Here is a 26,120-nt window from a genome sequence, read left to right as displayed (position 1 = left end):
GTCCTAAATATTAGTATGAAATGCTTGGTTGGCTGATGAATAATTTTTAGTCTTGCTTTCAACAAAGACAGTATGCTTTTATGGTGAAATATGATTAATTGTTAAGGAAAATGCCAATGTACGACATGGAAAAAGACAAAGGCAAGTGAAGTGCCCTACAGAGAGCTACTGTAAGCGAATGAAAATGTCCAAACTGCGTCATGATGTGAAAGATTGACAATTTCTTTCTAATAGTTTTGGATAATGAATAATGCATTTGGTTTGGACATGAGTCCCCATCGCCTCATCATCCACTCAGTCACTTATTTATTGATAGATTGGTTTATTATTGTAGCTGCAAGATTATTATTTTGAATGACTTGAGCTGCCATCACTGCCGTCTGCACTTTTGAAACATCAGAGTTCATCCGAGGGAAGATTCGTATTCATTGCAGGCTGGAGCAACAAGTTCTCAGATACATAACGAAGGACTGAGTGAGCATCAGTGCAATTTAATGATCTTCTTTCTGTACCCAGTTGCTAAGCAACCTGCACTGTTCTGTCTGAAGCCACGGCGTCCCATAAGAAACATCACGTCATTGGTCTGAGGAGCGGAGGAATGATAGCAGGGAATGCGAAGCCATTGGGGTTTTAACATAGTCTCTTCTCTGCCTGTCAGCTCTCCCAAGATGGCCACATGCTGTGTTTTCAACAGCACCTCTGTATGGTGTAAAACAAATGTTTCAATGTAACTAAAGGTGTGATAAAACAAGGAGAGTTCATCGCCTCCTGCTTGGTGGTCGAAGCATGAAGATAGGACTGTTAGAGTAGTCGAGGCTGGAGCCCATTGTGTGAGCCTGCTGGGCTAATCTAACAACCATTCCTTGGCTGGAGAGCCCATGGAGGGGGGCCTCTTTTGTTCGGATGCCATTAACCAAACACCGGTATGGTACAGGAAGAGAAAAGGAGCGAATTAAACCAACTGCTATAAGTTTCTCCCTCTGAAAACCGCTGCTCCAGAGCCTGACAGCAGTCGGGTTTTGGCAGCGAGCAGGAGAGAAGCACATTCAGGACAGGAAGGCTTCAGCATCACCCACTATTCACTCCCTCCCGGAGTCAATTTTCTGCTGTGAATCATAGAGGTGGAGGAGAAAAGAGAGAAATAAGAGGGAGCGAGAGCAGTTGCTACAAAGCCACAGCTTGAGCGAAATCAAGCATTTCTGTTTCCCTTCTCCCCAAATCCCAGGAGAGGGCTGCTTTTCCTTCTGCGGTTATTGTTCTGGCTCCATCGCACACAGAAATCACAGGAAACAAAGCTTTTTCAGAGACAACAGTGGACAACAAATGGGTTTGGTAAACTTCGAAAGGACACACAGAAGAATTGCACTTTTTGCCCACTGAGGCAGCTGATGTTTTCTGTATATGAATACCATGTTATTCATTAAATATCTGCAGGGTTAAAGTGATTATTCCTCACACCCCATTTGTTTTTAATTTTCTATGTTTAGCATAGTTTTGCTTTGTTATGGTGACATCTTTAGTGCATGTACTGCACTTCACCTTTCAATTAAATATGCAGTATATTTCGATTGCTTGCACATTTTTTAAGTGCTGCAGTAAGCTTCATGCTGTACCCTTTGCTTACATCACAATTACACTGTTACTAGTTGATTCTTAATCCATCCTGAACAGATGCGATGAGCAGTCTATTGGTTGTGCTCATTTCTCATGCTCAGATGTTTTCCTTTGAGGCGCTATCTGGAGGCACTGATGATCAACTCTAGTCTCATCATAGCTTCCCTCTGGCAATAAAACCATCACAATATGCTATAGGGATGCAGCAATTCTATAATTCTGGGCTGATACTGAGCAATTTGGCCGATAACCAACACCAATGTTTTTTTTTAATTTTTTTGTTGTTTATTTTGCTGTTGTTAGTTATTCCCCCTTTCATGGCATTGAAACAAATTAATCTTTATTTAAAGTCATTCAGTCATTACACTACCTTTGAATAAGCACAAATTCAATCATACGCATTTAATGTAACTCAGTGCAACCTCTATCAGCTGTTAGTTCCAGCCACTACCTGCTAACAGCTAACGTTAACTAGCTCTCCTCCTGCCGATTTCAAGAGGGATTCGTTCTACACAATGTAGCATTATCAGGGAAACATTGAGGTGTGTCCTTTGACACATTTATAGTGAGTTTACTGTGTCCTTTTGTCCTGAAGGCGTCCCAGGAAAGAGTTCTGTTCATTCCCAACGTATTCTCTGTTGTCCCCAGGACTCTGAGATGACGTTAGTGTTGAGCCCTTCTTTTTAACATGCATAAAATTGATGTCATCGTCAGAAGAACATCGGCCACTGCCATTGGTGAATGCCATCTTATTTGCGGATAGGCCAATGACAGTCAACAAGGTGAAGGTCAGCTGATACCAATGTTTGGCTTATAATTTGACAGGGTTCCCACAGTCATGAAATTCCTAGAAAAGTTATGAAATTAGGAAAACTGTTTTCCAGGCCTGGAAATAAGACCTCCAGTATCGTGCCCCTCCCAATTGGCTGGTGTCTGATTTTACTGTACAGACCTTGGATTGCTTCGCACACTCTCGGACAAACCCTCTTGTAATTGTAGGATGGAATGATAGAGGAGGTAGAGCATTGAAGGATGTCCGTCTGGTCTTCAGGGTAGCTGCTAGACACTTTAGCACCTGATTGTGCCGCCAGGTATAACGACCTTGTGTCAGGCTCGTCATGTAGCCAACCAGAAGATGTCAACATGTCCAACAATGTCCCGGTGTTTAAGGGCTGACTTTGCCTGTTGCATAGCTGAAGATGGGGTCCACTTTCTTCCAATAGCGAGTGTGGGAGCTGTTTGGGCTACACATTGGTCAGGGGATTCCGTCAGTGTCATGTCCAACCTGACTTTGGAGCATTTGTGCTCTTCTACGAGACTGGACACAGGAAGCTCTAGCAGGGCTTTTTCGTACAGCTGTACTGCAATGTCACTAGCATCACATTGTACACATTGCAGCTAGTTTGTGGGGGGAATGTCTCATGAGCAAGTGAAGTTAGCAAGCGCTAGTAGTTTGCTTATCCATTAATGCCTGGGAAGTGCATGTTTCATAATGGCTTAAATATGGCTTTCAAACAACAAATATAATACAAAGCTCAAGTAAAATATGTCACATATTTTACGTGTGTTTTCACATCTGATCTGAGCTGAATAGCTTTGCTCCCACGCTGGTTTTTAACCTGCTACCACAGCACACACACACACACACACACACACACACACACACACACACACACACACACACACAGATCTTCCTTTAAAACAAATTCTATTGACTGATCAGTTAGCTGTGGGGGCTCAGACGTTAAATTGGGACAGTTCACTGGAGTTTTCTAAATAGAAACTCACTCTCAATACGTGATCCTGACAACTAGAAGAATTGACATCCACTCCCAAAAACCCTGACATGCAATTCAAATCTCTGCCAAAAGCTGGTAAGTGGACCTTGAGGTGGTGGATGTGCTTACTGTATTTCAACCCTTAGTGGTGCCTCCAGGCTTTTGCAGGCTGCATGGGGACTCGAGAAGCTCCAGAAAGAAGATGGCAGACCATATGTAGCTTGAGAGGTTAGACTCAGGGCAAGCAAAAAAAGCACTTGCTGCAGCTTGACTATTACAAGGCGCACACAGTATTGAAGGCGTGAGAAGAATACATGAACATTTTTATCACTTTCTTTCTGGCTGGACAATCAGAGGACAATGTTAAAATAGATCTTTGTTACATGCAACTAAAATCTCATGCAAATGCAGCCCCATCCTAGGAGAAATTATTTCTTTGTGAGTTAAAATCTGGTTTTCAAAGGGAATTTACATTTAATATATAAAAAAACATTTATTGAAAGCGCGTATTATAATATGAAATGAACACTTGCCAGCCACTTTATGAGCTACACCTGTTCAATTGTTTGTCAAGGCAAACAGCTAATCAGCAAATCACATGGCAGCAACTCAATGCATTTAGGCATGTAGACATGGTCGAGACAACCTGCCAAAATGCCTTGTTGATGCCAGAGGTCAGAGGAGAATGGCCAGACTGGTTCAAGATGATAGAAGGGTAACAGGAAGTCAAATAACCACTGGTTACAACCAAGGTCTGCAGAAGACCATCACTGAACCAACAACACGTCCAACCTTGAAGCAGATGGGCTACAGCAGCAGAAGACCACACCAGGTGCCACTCCTGTCAGCTAACAACAGGAAACTGAGGCTACAATTCACACGGGTTTTCTCACCAAAACTGGACAATAGAAGATTGGAAAAACCACATTCAGATGGAAGCATGGATCCATCCTGCCTTGTATCAACGCTTCAGGCTGCTGCTGGTGGTGTAATGGTGTGGGGGAGATTTTCTTAGTACCAACTGAGCATGGTTTAAACACCACAGCCTACCTGAGTATTGTTGCTGACCGTGTCCATCCCTTTATGACCACAGTGTACCCATCTTCTGATGGCTACTTCCAGCAGGATAACGCACCATGTCACAAAGCTCAAATCATCTCAAACTGGTTTCTTGAACATGACAATGAGTTCACTATACTCCAATGGCCTCCGCAATCACCAGATCTCAGTCCAACAGAGCACCTTTGGGATGTGGTGGAACGGGAGATTCTCATCATGGATGTGCAGCCGACAAATCTGCAGCATCTGTGTGATGTCATCATGTCAATATGGACCAAAATCTCTGAGGAACGTTTCCAGCACCTTGTTGAATCTATGCCACCAAGAATTAAGGCAGTTCTGAAGGCAAAGGGGGTCCAACCTGGTGCTTGCAAGGCGTACCTAATAAAGTGGCCACAGAGTATATATTTACTGCTCAGCATGAAGACTTCCTCTGACCTGACAGTTTGACTGAATACAGGAAGTATTAGTGCACATTCTGCTAACACTCCCAGCATACCACCACAACAGGCTTCATTATATGCTGCCCTCAGTTGGTCATGAATGCCACTTGTTTCCCGCTAGCAGCTCTTCGCCATCTTCCTCCCAGCTCTTTAAGACCCCTTCCTTCCCCTTCAAAAGCTTTTACTTGAGTTTTTGAGTGAGTCAGTCTCACAGTCCCTCAGCTTCACTTCTCCCAAGCACAGTTTTTGCACTGAACAGATTTTCTGTCACCATGTGGCAAGCTTGTCAATTTATAGTTAGTTGAAAACAAGCAGCATTATAGGCACTGGGTCTGTGAGTTTGGCGTGCATGTGAGGGTGCCAGTGCTGCTGGCTGGGTGCTAAATCTGGTTACAAGCTTGGCATGAGACGCTTCATGTTTGACAGGAGTTGGATGCAACACTTTGTAGGCAGAAAACATGTCATGTGGGATTTATCATACTCTTACATATGTTGTTGTTGGTGATGCATCAGACATGGCTCTTGTTTCCCAGAGAGTTGTTTTCATAATGTTGCCAGCTGATGTATGTGCGGCTGAGTACATTAGTGAGAAATCACTAGCTGAGCTAAGTTGTTTTCACTTAATTTGATATGTGTTTTAGTGTAACAGTGTGCTATTTCCTCGGGGGACAAGGACAGTTTTATCAAATTGTTGATAAAAAATATTTAATGCAGCTCAGCATATCATTACGATATACTTGTCCAGAATAAATCTCTCTTTACAGGATACTCAGCAGTATTTTAGCACAATTTCATGAAAGGTGGCAGCATGAGCTTTGAGCTCACTCATCAAATGGAAACAGCTTTGCAAGCATGGGAGGAGAATTACATCATGCCTGTTGCTCAATGTAGCTCTAGACATATTTAATAATGTGGAATGTGCATGTTTTACAGGCAAAGATTGCTGTTCAGCTCTACATCACCAATCACACTTGTTTATCCTGTGATACAGTTTGCTAAGTCCAAATCACAATTCTTAACTAACATAACAGGCACTCGTTTGAGGGCGAGCTGTAGAAGGCACAGAGGAAAACATCAGGGAAAAATACTGCGTGATACGCAGAGGAGAGCTGCATGACAGTGTTCTGAAAACGACAAGAAGTTAGTGATTGTAGTTCAGCCTGCTGACTTGGTCCTTTTACCAACACAGTCAGCAGTTTGAGCCACAACAAAGGCTGTGAAAGAGTTCATGGAGGAACTTCAGGTACTTTCAGGTACCTTAATTTCCCTTGGGATTAATGATCAATCTATCTATCTATCTATCTATCTATCTATCTATCTATCTATCTATCTATCTATCTGTCTATCTGTCTATCTGTCTGTCTGTCTGTCTGTCTGTCTGGTTGAAGGAATAAAACAGGGAGGCTGTGTTTGCATGAATGAAAGTGTGTCTTAACACAAAGAAGAAATGGCTCAAGCGGCTCCAGTCGTTCCACTTTTCCATATTTTGATGTGATAAACAACATATTAAGACACCTTGACCAGATACGCGCAGCTATGAACGAGAATGTTAGTAGAATATTCATTTTCATGAGCAATGTAAACAGCTTAGTAGGAATAGTCTTTTTTGAACAAGAGCAAAAACTGGAATATTTTGTGCATGTAAACATAGTCAATGCGGGGAAAAAAAGGTGACAGTGTTAACGGGCTGTCTTGTAGTGATAAACCTACATAAAATTTGTATCCAAATCTGCAGCTGCTGTAGTTTTACTGAGCTTTAAAGCAAGTTTCAACTCATTGTTTATCTGTCTGACGGCAACTTTACTGTTTTGGGTCACTCTCATAGTGTTGTTTTCGGCTGCAGCTTTTTTTCTGCTTAAAAGCTCTAAACTCGCACTGTACACCATCTGCTCAGCACAGACAAACACGGTTGGAGACTAGCTGGTGAATATAGCAGAGCATTTAGCAGCTAAAGAGCCAGATATTTCCCTCAGGAGGTGGTGGAGACCAAAAACAGAGCTAAAAGGAGAATAAATATTGTTTAATATGTTGGGGTTTTTTAGTTTTGGTTTGAAACAAAGTAATTTATTCATTCATGATTCAGTTACTCCATAACTGCTGGATGTGCACGTAACCAACTATCGCTAACATGTTCACAATTTCAGCTTAAATTAGCCAGACAATACACCGATCAGCCAAAACATTAAAACCACTGACAGGTGAAGTGAATAACATTGACCATCTTGTCACAGTGCAGTGTTCTGTTGGGAAACCTTGGATCCTGGCATTCATTTAAATGCTACCTGATGTGCTCCACCCACCTGAACACCGTTGCAGACCAAGTAAACCCCCTTATAGCAATGGCACTTGTCGATGGTAGTGCCCAGCAGGACAATACACCATTCTACACCACAGAAACTGCTCAGGAATGACCCCAGGAATGGGACAAAGAGCTCAAGGTGTTGACTTGACCTCCAAATACCCAAATCCCAACCTGATCGAACATTTGAGGGACGTGCTGGTACCCCAGAGGTACCCCGGATCCAAGGTGGGTCCTCCTTGGACCGGACTTGGCTCTGACCTGTCAAGGCATGAACACAGGAGATCTCTGTCCTATAGTGTCTGGCATCAGGGTGTTGGCTTCAGATCTTTTGGGTCCTGTGGGTTGTGAGGTGGGGTACCAGCATGCCTCACAGATGTTTGATCGATAAGGATTTGGGGAATTTGTAAGCCAGGTCAATGCCTTGAGGTCTCTGTCATGGTCCTTGGGCCACTCGTGGGCAGTTTTTTCGGTGTGGCATGGTGCCACTGCCATAAGGGGGGGTACCTGTTCTGCACTGGTGTTCAGGTGGGTGGAGCGTTTCTGGTGGCAACCACATGAATGTCAGAGCCCAAGGTTTCCCAGCAGAACATTGTAACAAGATGATCAATGATCACACCACCTTACAGTGGTTTTAATGTTGTTGGCTGATCAGTGTATATTTGGTATAATGATCGGCTCACATGATATCACACAATCTCTCTTAGGCTTGTAAGAAGAATCTAATACTGTAGATGTTAACTTGAAATGTCTTTATATTACAGTGTAATATGCAGTCACATGCTGTATTTTTTTCTCTCTCTCTTGCACATTATGAATAACTCTAATTATGCCAAGCCATGAAATGATTTTTTTTAACAATGAGTGAGTTGTCAGTTGCAGACAGCTAAACAAATTGGCCTTTCCCACAGAAAGTGAATTTTCTTTAGTAATGGTGAATGGCAGAATCCAATAACAGCTCTGACCCAGTGCAGTCACCGTAAGCAATCTGTGTGCCTGTTTAAGCAAATGGTTCATTTGCCTTTACATCTGTCAGCAATTAGGTGTAATTATTTAAGCCAACAAGGGCAGCTTCAAAGGGTGAAATCTATCCCACAATGCAGTCGGGCTGGGATCGTTTCTCAGCAGCATTATTTTCCTCCTTGTTGTTTGTTCTCGTTTGATCAGCGCAGCCTGCACTTCATCTTATTCCGCAGTATGCTTTGCTTATTCAGGTTGTCACCACATGGCTAGTGTGCATGTTATCTTGCTTTTGTTTGCTTTACACGGGAATCACTTTATTCATATTCCTCTACACACAAGACACGACCTGCCAGCTAATGTCTGTGTCTGAAATCGTCTTCACAGGCTTTCACAAAAAAAAAAATCACTGCTCTTATTCTGTAACAGAGCGACACAAACACTGTTGGTTTACATCTTTCTGCGCCCATTAAAGGGCCACTCTGCCTGCTCTGCTTACTCAGTGATTAACATGAAAAAAGCCAAGCTGTATCTGCTCCTCATGTTTATTTAATCAGGGTAAATGTTGTGGGTTCTTGCAGCTCATGCTGAATATGTTTGTTTTTCATTAAGTCCTGCTCTGTTGGTGTCTCCGCAAAAAGCCTGATTTCCCTCCTGTCATGATGCATACTGAAAACGCATATATGCACATATACATATGCAGCGTCACAAATACAAACACACATGAATAAAGATTTGTTGACTTTGGCGCTTAGTGAGATCTCTTGTTGTGCAATGATTCATTTAGCAACAGTATCTTTAGGAATAACTCCGACCTCCCACCCTCTGCAGGCTCGTTGTAACATTGTCACTCTGCACATGTCGCATTTTCATTGTGGCCACAATGGAGCCATTTGATCACTGTCCTTGATACAATATGTGTGGCCCGCATCGCTTTGTTTTACTTAGGAAAAATCAGTTGTTGTGTTTCTCTGCGGACGTCTGATAAGACTGGATAATACAAATGGAACCAGGTTGCTGAGATCTGCCATTATCCCAGCTCCCCTCGGTCCCGTCTGCCTGCCCAGAAAGAAAAGAATCTGTATTTGTTTAACAGCCAGACACAACCAGGAAATCAGATCGCCATACACAGGACATCCCCTTGTCTTTTTTCACGCACCCTTTTGACACAAATGGAAAAAAAAAACTCTCTGCTATGATGAGATTAGTGCCAGGAAATTGGCTAGGTGTCTTTGTCCCTGTGTGTGTGTGAGCACTGTGTGTGTGTTTGTGTTTGTGAAGTGGACACTATTTTGTCAGGCTCTGCTGTTGTTGTGAGAGTGCCATCATGAAAAAGAAGGTGAACAAACATGTTGTAGATGGTTATGTCTGTCAGGGGAATAATTTACTGCCTACCTGAAAAGCTCTACTATCCTCAGACAACAACTCCCCCCTCTGCCTCTGTGTATTATGCAGTCTTTGGCTCATCTGCACCTGAACATTTTCAGCAGCTGTGTGTGTGTGTGTGTGTGTTTTTATGTAAGCACCTGCATCTATTCTGAGACACTATAGAAAGCAGACAGACTTTCGGACTGTGGCTTTAGGAGGGAAGAATGCAGCTAGGAAGGGTTCCAGTTTTGAGTTTCCTGTCGTACTTTTCTGATCTGTCTCCGTCTCCATAGCTCAGTATGTAGATTTGATTTGATGTATTCATCATCTCCAAATAAAGCTGCGGTGCTTTCTTGTATCTAACCCTCCATTACTTTCTATCACAGGGCTGACACATAGAGACAGACAACCATTCATGCTCACATTCACACCCACGGGCAATTTAGAGTCACCAGTTAAGCTAACCTGCATGTCTTTGGACTGTGGGAGGAAGCCGGAGAAAACCCACGCTGACACAGGGAGAACATGCCGCCCAGCCTGCTGAGTTAATGTTATCATCTAGTGTATTTTTAATTTCTGCACATGAGAAAAGTGGATAACAACAGGGCTGCCCCGACTAAGAATTTTCCCAGTTGATCAATAGTCATCATTTAGGCCCATTAGTTGACTAGTCGCCCACATGTCTCTGATATTAATTTAATTATTAAATGATATATTTTGGGCGGGGCAACACAATGGTTTGAGTTGAAGGTGTGAGAAAGAATAGTATCAGTAACATTGTTAACACTGTGCTACATTACAGAGAAATACAAAAGCGTACTAATGAACCTTCATTAATATAGGCCTATATTTTATCTACAAGTGCACGTCACACACTGAGCGAGCCGCCTATAAACACTTTCCCCACCAGAGTATTATTTTTAAGTTGCAAGCCACCCCCACTAATCTTCCAAGACCCACAGATTAAAATTTTCTGTGAATATTTAAACAGTATAGACATGAAACTAATGAAGAGACCTCCTGTTTTTAAACACAAAAAAACTTTCATTCTATCTTGTTCCATTTCTTTTTCATCAACACTTGAATTTGTGCATATTCTCATTTCCTTACATCAGTTTTAATTGTATAAATGAAACTTAAAATAATGATAATAATAATGACAATAATATTCAGTTTGAGGTGTAGCAGAACACATTGCTGCGCTCAGTGATCATTCAGTGTTCTGTTTGCTCCGTCTCCTCTGTGGTCATCTTGTCCATGTGTCACTGTCACCGTCATGGAGATCCTGTTTCATCCCACCAAACTCATTTTCTTCTTCATCCAATGTTGATCAAAACAGGAATAGTCTGAGTCTGAGTCCATCAACATCTCCATGGCTTGCACAACGGTAAACTTTTCCGCTGGCGCCGGCATTTTTGTGCAATTTACAAGCTGCTACATTTCCTTAATAAACACCTTCTTCCGGTTGCCACCAGATCTTCTTTGTCTGTTTTTGGACATAGCAGTGCTGTTCTATTTCACAAGATGTGTACAGCGCCTCCTGTCTTAAAACAGTGAAAACATGGATTGCTGGAATATCTTGTCAATGACAGGAAGCGTTCTGTCATACTGTAAATGAAGAAAAATCTCTTCATTGGCGGGGATAGTGTTAATGACGCTGTCGGCAAAGCAGTAATGATTGTGCTAAGTGGCTAATGGGCATGTAGCTCCTTCCATGTTTCAGATGATACGTCATGTTTGTAGTCGACCAATGAAGATGAGTTTACATATCACCTTGGGTTCGTCCTTCACCTTCTCAAAATGATCCCACACTTTGGATTTCCTGCCCGACATGTTATTAACTAGCCTGTGGAATAACCACAGGTACCAGCCCTGGAAATTAACCTGACTCCTGTCTGACTGCTGAGCGTGGACACTTCCTATGTCTGTCCTTTCAAATTAAATTCCCACAGTCATATAGGTTTTGATTTATACTGACAAGGTGCAGCTCCTAATAGAGTTTCATGTTGTTGTTTTTTCCTGCGACTGAGCGAGCAATGAAATCTTGCTGACTAATGACCTTTCTGGTCGACTAAGTTTTGGTCGACTGTCAGGGGGCAGCCTTATTAAACAGTATGTTCAGTATGTGAACTGAAGCAGTAGTGAGGTGTTTGAACTGCATAAGGACTCTGGGAAGGTGTTGACAGCTTTCATGTCCTCACTTTAGGCTCCTCACAGCTGGAGTATGACACGATTATGTGTGGATGTGCGCGCTTGAACTGTATCCCATTTGTGCGGCACATTCGAAGAAGCTTGAAATCTCAAAATAAAAGTTACGCCAAGTTGCTCTGTGTTTAAAAAGTTGTTCCAGCTAGCTTTGATGGCAGCCTTGAGACGCAAGCCATAGAATAAATACAGTTCATCTCCCTGAACTCACACTTCACTCCACACTTCCCGTAGCTGCAATTAAGATGGAATTCTTTCATTCAAATATGCAGGCAAAAAAATCCTGCCTCAAGGATTTTCTCAAAGGCTTTTCACCTAAATAGAAAATGTGGCTTTAAATTCAGTGCTTTGTTAGTTTTTACAAGATTTCGAACTGTGTTCACCTTTGATTCTTCATGTACCGCACTGTCTTTATTTACCACTATTAAATCAGCCTGAATATGGTCAGAAGTCTGTGAAATGTGTTACATAGCTATTTTTATGTGTGAAATTTCATCTTCCACCCTTTAACTTTCCTAACCCTTTGTCTGTATTCAGGAGCTGCTGTCCTCTGAAGCAGCTCTCGGCTCTTTTCGTCTTGTGTGATGTCTCTGAGCTGCAGCTCAACTTGCTACATGGACTGCTGAATGTTTTTTTTTTTTTTTGGGTTTTGTTTTAGGGTCTTGCTCATTCCCTGCAACTATTTTCTCTCACAAATCTTGTCTCATTCTTGTAGGAAAGTAGTTCTACTTGAGCTTCGTGGTGTTTTTCTCAATCTCGTTCTCTTTGTTACTTGAGGAAGAGGCAGTTTTTCAAGATGAAGGCTCAGTGAAAAGACGAGTGCTGAAGTGTGCGCGGTGTGTTCGTCCAGGTCAGTCAGTTGTAGTGCCATTGCCAGCACAGGCCAGTGACTCTGTGGATAGATGTGGGCTCTTCACACTCTAGTTCTGTCTTTAATTCAAAGAAAAGGTGTATGTTTGTCAATGTTTGTATCATTCTACCAGTTGTTAAAATCCTTAAAGCAGCACTTCAATTCCACAAATAAAAATACAGGTGTACCGAAGGACTTGGTCGTCACTTCTTGCTGATTTAGACATGATTGTGGGTTTTAGAACAAAAGATTAAAAGTGTCAAAAATTATCTGACAATCATGAAGTTATTGATCACAACTATTTGACGCTGATCAAACAGTACTTTTCTGTGTCTGACTTCAGCGCTGACTTGTTTCTCCAGCTGTCCTTAATCTTGAGAAAATATTCTGTAGGGAGCCATCTGGAACATAAAGCTGATGGTGACACAGTAGTTTGTTCCATCGTGACACAAGAATTGAATTAATCCTTGTAATACTAGCTCTATTTTCCATGCATTAGTGGGTCACCGCTGTGAAACGAACTTTACGTATTTTGGCCATGTGGCTTTGTGCCGCTCATAGAAAATTCTCTCGAAAGAACATATGAATAAAGCAAAACCATGTACTCTAAGTACAAAGCTTGAATTAGTTCAGTTTTATTACTGTGTATAATGATCTCTTTCTTTGACTACTACTCTCTTGGTGAATTGGAGCAGCAACCTCCACATTGATTTAATTAAAAACATGAGATTCTGATTTCTTTTTAACTTAGTGAAACTTCTACAACACATTTCAATCTTCAGCTTGACTATAAATAGTCAGATATACCAGGCTTCATGAAGTATAACCTTTGAGTTATTTATTGTAGGGCTAGAAGATCATTTTTATTAATCTACTGCTGATTTTTTTCAGTCATTTAATATACAAAAAATGAAAGAAAGATGTTTTTTCCAGACCAAACCTGAAGATATTCAGTGCACGTGATGTATATCAGTGAGGAGCTCCCATTTTTCATGTCGTGATAGTCATGTGACTCATTTTAGTGTTTTGAAAAATAATCTAGAATCAAAACAAAATATGTTTTCACATTGTTCCCTCTTAGTATTTAGAGAATCAGTGCATATTACATCTCTCCGGTCGTCACAAAACACTGTACTTTCAAAAGGCACCCTTGTTGAGATTTCTGTTAGCACTGATAAGTGTGAGGAGGATAATCACAGTTCTCTTTTTGAAGGAATACCACACCCCTCAAATGATAATTTGTCTATCAATTACTCAACCATGTTACATTGAATTCATAAAGAAAATGTTTTTTTTCGCATGCCTTCATGGTGAACGAAGAATCCAAAAACAGATTCCAAAAAAAAATTCTTGATGAACTGACGTCATGCAGTATAATCTAATCCAGCTGTTTGCTCAATACTTCCCAAAAACATACATTTTTACTCAAACAGCGCCCTTTTACATCAGTTCATTGAGAACTTTTTACATTTTTGGATTCTTCGTTCACCGAGGCATGTGAGGAAAACAAAGATATCTTCATGAATTCGACGTAACACAGGTTAAGTGATTGATTTACTAGTGAATAATTTGTTGTTGAAGTATTCCTTGAAAGAATAATCATTTAAAAATTGGTTTGCAAGCATTCAGATTGAACAAAAGCTTCAAAAGGTTCCATTAGCTACTGTTAAATGCAAACTCCAAACATGAAGCTAAACATGAATATGTTAATATAAAGTGATGTACATATGAAGTAGATATTAAGATCCATACTGTGCATACATCTTAATAATGCCTCCACAACAAGAGCCTACAGAGCAAAACATGGTGAAGCAGTGTTTTGTTATCATGCAGCACAAACCTGGAATAACCTCCCAGATGATGTCAGACAAGCCCCGACTCTGACCACTTTTAAGTCAGAGCTAAAACATCCCTATTTTACACTGCCTATGTCACTGTGTAATGACGGCAACCTTATTTTTAAACAAAATTTTAAATCATTTTTTGTAATATTTTTTTTATCTTCACACCTCATGTCTGCACTTTTTTCTATTTTCAATGGCGATTTTTCTTCAATTGTAAATCATTTAGTAATTACTTTTACCTTTTATATCTTCTTTCTCCTGACTCTTTTCTGTATCCTTTATGTTTGATATTTTATTGCTCTGTAAAGCACTTTGAAATGCCCTTGTGTATGAAGTGTGCTATACAAATAAAGCTGCCTTGCCTTGCCTATGAAGGTGCAGGGCTGGTGACCATATGCAATATATACAAACCATTCTCATCTGGGTTTGAATTAGAGGTTGACCAATGTATTAGTTTGGCCAATGAATCTGTGCTGATAGGATGTTTTATGAACTATTAATTTAGGCAGAACTTGCTTCCAATAGTGGCTGTTAGCTGCGCAGCCTCCACCAGTCATGCCGGGACATACTGGGTATTAAATGGCGCAAAATGGAGCTTGATCAGTTGGAGAAATCAGGTCCTGTCTGCTGTGTGACTGTGTCTAAATTTGCTGTTCTTCACATTAACATGTGTTTACATAAAGTTTTTGGCTGGGCCTTAACAGCTGGTCTGGCACTGTAGATATCGGCTCATTAATCAGATATTGGATTGTGTTCCAAATTATTGTTATTACATCAGCATTTATAAAGGCTGTCAGTCGTCCTCTAGTTCAAAACCATTAACTTACACATGAAATAGTTTAGCTGCTCTGATCACAACTGTAATTGGTTACATCACTACAAACAGCAGCATTGAATTACCCATCAATTTATATCACCCAATGCTTAGAGCTTGCTTAATGCTGTTTCACACCAACTAAAAATGTTATTACCGGGTCAAGGACTCCCATAAGAACAAGACACAATTCACTGCTCAGCTTAACTAGGTAGCTGGAGTTAATATGGGCTGTTGTCCCGGAGTACCCCACAAGGAGAGATTGTACTTATCAGTCTTTATTAGCATTCATTAGATCCGCTATTATTGTTTACTCTATTCGTCTGTTGTCGTGTCAAGATTTGAGACGTCTGTTTGCGTGTACGTTGATGTGCTCAGTGCTCGTTACAGCAGTATCGTGGGAAGCCAGATTCATTAAGCCTCCGGTGTGTTGGAGTGCTCTCTCTTCCTCTCACTGTCTCTCTGTTCCTGTTTTCTGCCACCATCCATCCCTCTCTCTTTTCCTCTCTGCAGGGTGCCCAGTTTGTTTAAACCAATTAAATTGTCTCTCACAGGCTTGTCTGTTTGGTGGCTCAAATGCCAGCAAAGACCAGAGAAGGTCCAGCTTGTTTAATCCACTGCTGTAGACGTTGAGTTCAGAGTGCCCATGAAGGAGAGACGGTGAAGCCTCTCCAGGGTGGCGTTCAAACACAAGACAAAGCAGAGTGAAGAGGGGAAGAGGAAACAGCTGAGTCAAGCAGGATAAGAAAGCATCAGATAAAATGAAAGGCCCTAAACTGTGAGAGTCCAAAATAAATGAACAAGACGATGGTTGTCTAATGGACTAATAGCATCACCAAATAAACCCCCTTATACAACCATGTGAAGGTATTGCATGTACAGTAGTGTCAAAATAATAGCTTCATACAGGCACATTTTGTCTACTGAGAGTTAGCAGGTGTTTCTACAACTCGATGAACAGAAATAAAAGCAAGCAGACAAATGAAAGTTCCCCATGCTGAAATGATTACTGAACCCTGCTCCTGGAATAATCCGCTGACACTGCTGTCCCTTCAGTTCATCATCTTTATGTACTGATTCATTTCAGTTTAATATTTCAAACCGTAATAAAAGCAGAGCTTTCCATTGCTTCATTCAACCTCTCCTCGACTGTGAAAGTAGCATCATAGATTTGCTGCTCCACATTTATTGTGAGCTCTAGACGAAGCACAGTGGATGTTTTTCTGGAGCCTCTTCTCAGTTTTACTGTATATAAATTGTTGATGAGGAATATTCAGGAGGAAATTGCATGCAACGCACAATATTAATATACTGTGGGCAGCTCCTGGCATTTGATAGCCTACAATTTTAAAAAGACTCGAGATCCAGTTTGCAAGTATACCTGGGTATCTGCTATAATGAAAGTTCTACAGTGGATCCCCCCGGACATATTCATATACTGCTTTGAATAACACATCATAGCTGCATGGTGGTACAGTGGTTAGCACTGTCGCCTCACTGCAAGTTCTGGGTTTGAACCCGCGAGCTGGCTGGGCCCTTTTGTGTGGAGTTCACATGTTCTCCCTGCGTCAGCGTGGATGTTCTCCAGCTTCCTCCCACAGTCCAAAGACATGCAGGTTAGCTTCACTTGATAACTTCAAATTACCTGCAGGTGTGAATGTGAGTGGCTTTCTATCTCTGTGTGTTAGCCCTGTGATAGTCTGGCGACCTGTCCAGAGTGTACCTCACCTGTCGCCCCATTTCGTCTGGGATACACTCCAGCCCCCCACGACCCTGAACTGGATAATGAATACGGATAATGAATAAATAATATATTTTGATCTGTTTTTCCTACAGAAAAGTTCAATTCTCATCTTAAAATTACATCTACTCCTTCTCCCTCATTGAAAAATGTAGAATCAATAAGTATGCAAATATTTTTTTCTTTTTAAAAGTTTAAATGTTTGATACAAGATGTCTCCTACTTCACTGAAAAGTTGCATATTAAATGAGAGTTGCATACTGGACCATTATTGGGATGCACACACAATGAGATGTCACAAGACGGGGCGGCTGTGACTCAGAAGGTATAGCAGGTCGTAAACTAATCGGAAGATTGGCAGGTTGATGTCTGGCTCCTCTGGTCCTAATGTCAAAGTATCCTTTGGAAAGATAGAGAACCCCAAATTGTGCCTAGTGACTGAGTAGCAGATGGCACCTTGTATGGTAGCCTCGGCCACCAGTGTATGAATGTTAGTGTAAAGGAGTGAATGTGACATGTAGTTTAAAAGCTCTTTGAGTGGTGTGAAGACTAGAAAGGCATCATACAAGTGCAGGTCAATTTGCCATTTACAACGTTCTCCTCATACATAGACTTGTTAAACTCTCAAACTTAAGGTGAGTTCAGAAAAATGTCCCCCTTTAGCAGATTAATGTGTAAATTTAAACTCTGCACGTTCATCATTTTGCACAGTCAGTGTTGGGGGTAACAAAGTAATATGATGCATTACCGGAATTTCGGGTCATATAATTATGTAAAGCCTGTGAGTTTATCTTCTCTATCTCCTTTAACTTTAGCTTATATTCGAGTTATGATATGTAGCGTGTGAAATAGGGTATGGTGAATGTGCTAGGAAAGGTAGTATCGGCATGGTCACTACCTGGAGCTCGCATAAACGGAGCCTGGGTTTGTTGAAGGTGGCAGTGCTGTTTGGGCTGAGAAAGCCCCGTGTAATGTAAGGTAAAGGAGTTTGTTGGGTTGGTGCGGGGAGCAGTAAGAGCTGGCATTAGGGGAGTGTCTCTGGGATGCCAGAGATCACTGTCTAGCCTCCTGGAGGTGTCGTGGGGCCAACTACACGAAACACTGGTGAAAGGAGGTTACCACCTGATGACCCCAAAGACCTCTTAGTTATCACTGCTCACTGGTCTGTATAGTTAAGCCTTGCCATAGAAAAACTTTCCCCTTTAGCAGATTAATGTGTAAACTTAAACTCTGCACGCTCATCATTTTGCACAGTCAGTGTTGGGGGTAAGAAAGTAATATGATACGTTATCTGAATTTCGGGTCATATAATTATATATGACCTATTGCTCTACACAGAGATGTAGTAACATGTCATATATTACATTTTGAAAGTAACTTGCCCAACACTGTGCACATGGGCTCCAACATGAGAAGGATCAATAAGCCAAACATTGTTTTTTAGTGGATTGGGCCTTTAAATAGCCATTTTGTCCTACAATATCAGATTAATAACAGGATGTTTCAACGCAAGAATTAAATTGATTATATCGGATGTGGAACAAGATCGAATAAACTTTGTAAAAATCTCAAACTAACAAAAACATTAAAATAAACTTAGTTAAAATAGCTGCCTTCCAGATTGTAACCTGTTGTGAATATACCTGCAGACGTGCATTGTCACTGGATGCCACAGTGTAATTACTTTGTACACTGCCAGACAATCACAGAAATGAAAGCTGGTGGAGAGTGAGCCATATTGAGCAATTACTTTTTTTCAGTGTCATCTTAAGGCGCTGAAATAAGGAATTTGTCTTGCTATTGTTCGGCAGGCAGGCAAAACATAATGTGCATAATTTATTCCAGGCAATCAGTTGGCTGGGAGGCTTAGAAGCATGCAGAAAGCTGGCACAATGAAGGCTCTCTCAGCCCCATCATAACTTTGTCACTTATTCTGTGCACTGACAATGCATGTCATGTTGCATTATTTGCCTTGGATGAGTGTGGGCGGGAAAGGCAAACAAGATTAGTTGATGCATGCACTTGTTTTTCTACGAGTGAATCGAGGCCTTTAGAAATGGTTTAGTGAGTCAGTGCCAGTAGCACACCCATCAAACTCATCCTTCTGACAGCAGCGCATATCTGTAACACTGGTGATGTAATTCTCTACAGGCACGCTAAGGTTGCTCTGAGGTGGTCCTCATATGAGTAACTGCTGCTGCTTGAGATGTGGTTGATTTTTTTCTCTCACTGGTGTTTTGTGGAAAATCTGCCTTGATATCATTCCTCATATGTACTGTACACCAAATATGAGTCACACTGTGGTTTCTGTGGGCTGTGGGATAAATCCTGGACTGAGGCAGGGTTTGTGGAGTCCAGCTTGAGTGCTGCTCAACAAATATAAACCACCCCTAAAGATATAACTGCAGCCATACTGCACTGCACGTTAAAATCCTGCCTTTAACATTTTACTTCAGTAAAAGTACAGAATCATTAGCAGCAAAAGTAAAAGTATTCACTTAAAAAAAACCTCTGGCAGTGTGATTGTATTTTTGTTAATACTTTGAGTGTGTTACCATGTATGCAGCATTTTATGTTGTAGCTTGTTGAAGTAAAGGTAAACTATCTTATATACTGTAGGGTAGTTTAATCTATAACAGTCAATCATATTTATAACTGTTGTTTGTTTGTTCCCTCACTAAATTCTGAGGCTTTTGCTGGTCTGTGAATGCAGCGCAGGCGGAGCTCCTCTTTTTTCCCTCAGCAGCTGTTTGTGTTCATTCAGTCGATCCGATCAGACCTGATCAGAATCAGATCAATGGATGATTAGAGCAGCTGTTTGTATGTGAAAGCAAATTTTTAGACTCAGCGCAATGACATTGAATTTAACTTTCACTGTGCCCGGTGTTCTGCTGCTCCGTCTGTGCCTAGAGTACACTGCACTGTGAGTGTGTAGAGCAATATATATATTCCAACAGCACACATAATGAAGGGTCCAGATGCGAAAATAGAAAATCAAAACGTGGTGGCAGATGTTTTAATTGTGGCAGGCCGCCACTAATAAATGAGTACGTGGGAAACCCTTAACAGAAAAAAAAATGTACCTGTACCTCGTAGCCTACTTCCTAGTAAGTTGCATGTTTGTCTTTATAACTACAAGCATCTCTGTCTTGTTGCAGCTCAGTCTATTTCTTTTCCCATCCAAGATGTTAGATGCAGAACTGAACAGCCGCTCACTGAAAGCAAACGTGAAAATAAACCACACATGTTCACGGCACCCCTTGCCTTCTTACGTCATGCCAGAGCCGGGTGGAGCCACTGGCTTTTTCTGTGAATCAACAGTTGGGTATGCTAGCTACTGTTGTCTGAGTCCGACCACAGATAAGAGACACAAATCTTCCCAATATTGAAGTGACGCAATAAATAAACATTGGCCACTGCCATCAGTCAATGTTATGTTAACTGGCGATAGGCTGTTGGCAGTCAACAGTGCAAACATTGGCCGATAATAATATTAGGCTGATAAATCGGTGCATCGCTAATTATTTGAATGTAAAACCTTACAAAGTGCAGCATTTGCCTCTGATGTAGATGAGTAGGAGTAAAGTAACATGACATGAAGATACTCAAGTAAAGTACACATACCTCAAAATTGTACTTGAGTAAATGAACTTAGTTGTAGGAATGCATGATAATATTGTCACGTCACCGGTATTGGCCAATTATGGATTTAAAATGAAACAGAATCAGCCAACATGCTTTTTTTGATTTTGCACAATGAAAGAATATTATATATATTGAAAAGTATTGTATTTCTTGTCTTCATCTGCTGGTGGGCCATCACGATAAGAGTATACATGTATAATATGATGTTAATTCCACTACAGAAGAGGCTTGATGATTCTTATATATTGGCATATTGGATATCCACAAAAAATCCAATATCGTGCATCCCTACTTAGTTGCCTTCCACCACTAGAGAGTTTCCAGAGTGCTGAACCTTATTTTAGCCTAATGTTGTCTTAATCCCCAAATGAGGAATATAATCTGTCATTTTGTGGAAAATTGGCAAGAAGCACAAGATATGGAGGATTAAAAAAGGATAACATACAATTAGAATTGGTAATAATACTACAAAAGCAGCAAAGAAGAATGTTCAGATCATCATCACGGTTATAGCAATAATAGTACCCATGCATCCAGGGATTAAGGCACCATTCATACAGTGTATTAAATTTCTTGGCCTTTAAATCGTCCATGTATCATTGGTGCCAGGGCTACTAGATACTCAGAGCCTCCTCTCTCCAGCCCTCCTGTTAAAATGTTGCAGAGTATCGACGTGTCATTAGCTCAGCTGTGGCAGCTTTGCACCTTCCCCTTCAGCAGTCAGTCTCCACTCTGATTGCTGCTTCACCAGCTTAAATGTCTCCCTGGGGGTATTAACACCACTGGCTCTTTGGTCCACAATGGAGCAAAACGGGTCACCCCTTCAAATAACAAAACTGATTTGTTCCATAAGTTTTACGGCGGACAGCTTTGATACATTACACAGTCTCTCAGCAGCAGATGAGTGGTTCTATTGATCAGGCCTGTCAAACTGTATAACCCCATGTGTGGACCCTGCGATATTGGAGTTGTAGCTTATGGGTTTGTTTTCAGGATCTAGTTTTCTTCATAAAAAGATATGTCTTTTGATGTAGTTTTTATGTGCTGACGGACAAACTGAAGTTAAATGTTTTGATGTTTCTTGCTGTGCTTTTGCTGTTCTGTTTCCTGCTCCGAAATGTACCTTTCAGGTGCACGCAAGGTCAATCCAAAGTTTCTAGTCAGTTTTGTCCTTGTTGCTCCTAATTCAGGCCAAACTGTCTTAAGACTGTCTTAAGTAAAAACAGATAGCATATACACTTTTACATGTGTGGTTTTATTGGGTAAAGTATAAGTAAATGGATAGTTATTATGCTCAGTAATGTCATCCATGATTGTGGAGACATGTAGCAACACCTACAAAGACTCCAACTTCACCAAGAGAAAACACTGGGAGTAGTGTGTCAAGAGTTTAGACCACAGTCAGGTACTTTCTAGCAGTCTGGTTATGACTTCTGACTCAAACACTTGACTAGGATGTATTTTAAGAGTAAAAGTCACTTTGCCTCAGCCCTGCATATATGAAAGGTCTATAGACGAGACCAGAATATCTTCAGCAATCCTCAAGGCTCTGTGAGGCTGTGATTTTTGCAGAAGTACGTAGAGCTAAATCATTTGCCAGCAGGCTAACTTGCTGATGTGAAGCAGATTATTTTTACCATGCTCGCAGTCATTCTGACATCTGTAGGGAGCTCGGAGCAGAGCCGCTCCTCCTTCACGTCGGATGGGGTCAGTTGAGGTGGTTCGGGCATCTGATCAGGATGCCTCCTGGGTGCCTGCCATTAGAGGTGTTGTGGGCAAGACACACTGGTAGGAGGTCCTAGGGCAGACTCAGAACATGCTGGAGGGATTATATATCTCATCTGGCCTTGGAATGTCTTGGGTCCCCCAGGAGGAACTGGAAAGCGTTGCTGGGGAGAGGGGCGCTCGAGCACTTTGCTCAGCCTGCAGTCCCCATGACCTTGCTTTGGATAAGTTGGAGGCGGGGTCAGCAAACTTTCTGTTGCTGCTGTTACTGAGGTTAGACCATGGCTGGATTGCAGTGTATGTGGTCTGCATGGGAACACAGGTAGTTTCATCTTAAGTAGTTTGGAAAATTGCAGTAGTCATTGCATTTGTCAATCCAATCTGACGCTCTACGCTAAATTGAGATTGCTGTTGTTCTAAGAAATAGAGCATTTCATTTCTGTATGACAGAGGCACAGATCCAAAAATAGAAAATCAATATGTGGTGGCAAATGTTAATCCCAGCAGGCCGCTACAAATAAATGTGTGGGATACATCATCTGGGAACCGTGAATGTCCCTAGATAACTGAGAACTTTGACCTGCTGGTTGCACCAGAATCATTATAATTTACCCTCTGGGCACCATGCATGTCTGAGCAAAATGTCACGACAGTCAATCCAGGAGTATGTAACATATTTCAGTCTGCAGAATTCAAAACAGGAGTTATAATAAGGGAACTAATTGAAAATTGCTAGTGCTCCAAGACATCTACTACCTAACCGCAACTCCAGTGGTTTTAAGTCAGCTGGAGTCTTATTTCACTCTCTCTGTCCTCATTTTTTCTTGTCGGTCTCTGCTGTGTACTTTCAAATAAAACCAAATGGCAAAAACAATCCAAGAAAGAACTACTTTTTGTTCTGCTGCTCTTTGTGAAGAAAATCTTGTGATACTACACTGTATCTAAAGCTTTTCTGCACCATTGCCCCTCAATTTAGAGCAAATTCACTGCACTGCTTACTGTAGAGTAGAGATTTGCTCGCTGACAAAACAAGCTTTTATGAGTGAATATCCAGCTCTTTTTTTTTCTCAAGCTCTCAAGTGTGCTAATGAGCAGGTTTTCTCAGGTTCAGAAATTTAATGTGCAACAGGATTACAGAATCCTTAAAGGTCAGCTGCACAGCTCATACATGCTGTAAAACTCACATTACCCAAGTGTTTATTTTGTACTAATTGAAGCTTTCTCTTGTGCTGTTTCTTCTGAAGAAGAACCTGACACTGAAGCCCCAGGAGTGCAGAGACAACCAGGCAGGGCCCCTACACAAGAAAAAGGCTGCCAGGGTCCCCAACGGCCTGAGCCTGGAGCCCTGCAAGAACAATCACCACCACCAACAGCCTTCAGACCAGGAGAACAACCCCCGCCTGGCACACACACAAGGCAAGAGGAAGAAGAAACATCTGAACAAGAAACACACAATGGTGAGTTTGAGATCATTTATCTTTCCGTTGATAAAGTAATCATATCGTATGTGCAATAAATCGCATATGGCAAATGTAGCTGAGCACTACATTTCCATAATGAGCTGTGATACATATGGATAAAGCCTTCGTGACATCCTGTCACTTCAGTGTACTTATGCTCAGATAACGTAGAGAAAATGAGCCTTGATATAATGAATATTGTCAGTTAAATATAATAGCAGTTTTATCTTAAATACAGTTAAATATCTGAGTTGAAGGTTCAGTCTATGACCTTGTAAAACTTTACTGTACTTCTTCATGATGCTGAGAAAAAGAACAGTATATGCTTCTGTAATTGTGATATCAGTTGTCAACAAGGTGAGTGCAAGTATTTTTTAAAAAGCGCTGCAGTTGTTTTTTCCCCTTGGCTCAGTGGTCGGTTTGTGTTGATGTGCCAAGTGCGTGAGTTGTTGTATCAAATCTGTAGTTAGGGCAGATGTAAAACAACTATATTATTTAATGCAAGCTTCTGCCGGGGCGTTTGTGCAGTTTACTGTTCAGCACACAGGCACTGGAGGTGGAAAGGCTAGAGATGTTTGACAAAAAAAATACAGTACCGTTGCTAGTTTTTAGTAAAATGAACATCCTGAAATGTGAAGATTTCAAGGCTTTTTATCAGCCGTATACTGCTGTTACTTACAGTTTCTCCCAGTTTGTCAGAGCCTGGCCTTGATGTTCTTTAAACTAAATTAATGCTGAATCAAAGCCACTTCATCTCTGGTCATTTTACAGGAAAAAAAAGAACTCTGCTCTGTTGCAAATATCTCATCAGCTGTAATTACAACAAAACTGAATGGGCTAATATTACTATTATTACTGTGGGGTTGTCATGCAAGCTGAGCAGTTCAGTATGCTTATTGCATTACGTTTGCATGCACATTATATGATGTATTATGGCATCGGCAATTTATGTGCACAAAACATTAAGAGTTTGCCCTTATTCCAAAACAGACAATATTCCTTCTAGGATTCCAAAGGGTTGTTTTGTTTTGAGTTCAACCTTATGACCACAGCTTCCCTCTTTCATGAAAAAGGTTGGCATTGCGATATTTTGGGATATCCAAAACCTCTTGATATCCAAGTCTTTCATGATGTTTAAAAGTAGGTCTGTTTCTCCCAAAGCCCAACAGAAATGTGGGCTCTTTTTGGCATGGATCTCTTCCAACAAGTTGGTTTGTATACGTTACGTTCATGACAATACAAACTGTGGTAAAAACCCCAGTCAAGACGCATATTTCCAATGTACTGGATACAAGTCTAAAGAATGCTGCTAAAAATAATATCGGCATATCCCCCATTTCTTAATTGAAAAATGCTTCATTTACACCTGGTTTCCACTTACGTATGTGACTTGTGTCCATAGATCTGTAAATATACAGATGATGCCTTTAGTGTCCAACGCAAGGAAGTGCATTTCTTTATGGATGGATAGTAATCTGACAGAAACTACCTGTAGCCCTGGGGTAGAGGCTAACTTGGTCCGTTTTTCACCATCCAGTAGTTTGGAACACTACCGGGACAGAAACAGAACCTGCCACGTACATAGCATGATTTGTGTAATGTGTAATTAAAAAGACGTATGAACGGCTGAACAAGTCATAATGATGATCTGACTTTATATAACCATACCATACCATATTTTAGCGGAATAACATTACTCAGATTCACAGAGTGTTAAAACTAGATAAACAAGTTTTTTAGTCTGACAAACTCACTCGACAATCAACAGGCAACTGAGTCGAAGGAAACAGCCTGTTAGCCAGTTAGCAGCCTGTTAGCTAAGGTAGCACATTGTCATACTGGCTCTCCGAAATCCACTGCAATAGTTCTGTTGTTGTTTTGTTTTTGTTTTTTTTTACGTATTGGTGGGAAATTCCAGACCAAAATATAACAGAGGGGAGGAGTTTCACAGGCACATCGGATATCACAGAGATTTCCATAGGAATGAATGGACTTCCGGTTGCCTTGTTCTTGTACGCATACGTAAGTGGAATCAGACGTAATTTGGAAAATCCAAACAGAATATACTGTTTACGTGACTCGTTTCAAATTCAGAATATTATCATATTGAATGACAGTGGAATATTAGCGTGCATGTAAACACAGTCATTGAGGTCAAAGATTTGTGTAGAGCATGTCAGTTTAACCACTCCAGTAAAACAGTGTCAGTCTCCTGCTGTAGCAGCAAGTAGTGTTTATAGCTCTGCTGCTGTTTTAATGATAGGCATTGGTTCTGCTGTTGGCTTTTTGGGGGTGAGCCAGTCTAACATTTCTCA

At 41.1% G+C, this 26,120-nt stretch overlaps 1 protein-coding gene across 1 annotated transcript in view; it reads left to right on the top strand.

The window, feature by feature from the left end:
- auts2a (activator of transcription and developmental regulator AUTS2 a) overlaps positions 1–26,120 on the top strand; it is a 447,476-nt gene that overhangs the window by 94,269 nt on the left and 327,087 nt on the right. Inside the window, exon 3 of the mRNA XM_050040295.1 lies at positions 23,590–23,802. Within this exon, the coding sequence (XP_049896252.1) occupies positions 23,590–23,802 (213 nt within the window). The remainder of the gene's footprint in view (positions 1–23,589; positions 23,803–26,120) is intronic.

This window comes from Epinephelus moara, chromosome 3 (genome assembly GCF_006386435.1).
Source record: "Epinephelus moara isolate mb chromosome 3, YSFRI_EMoa_1.0, whole genome shotgun sequence".
Taxonomy (NCBI): Eukaryota; Metazoa; Chordata; class Actinopteri; order Perciformes; family Serranidae; genus Epinephelus; species Epinephelus moara.
Note: the sequence above shows the minus strand (reverse complement) of the source record. Positions and strands in the feature narration are given on the sequence as shown.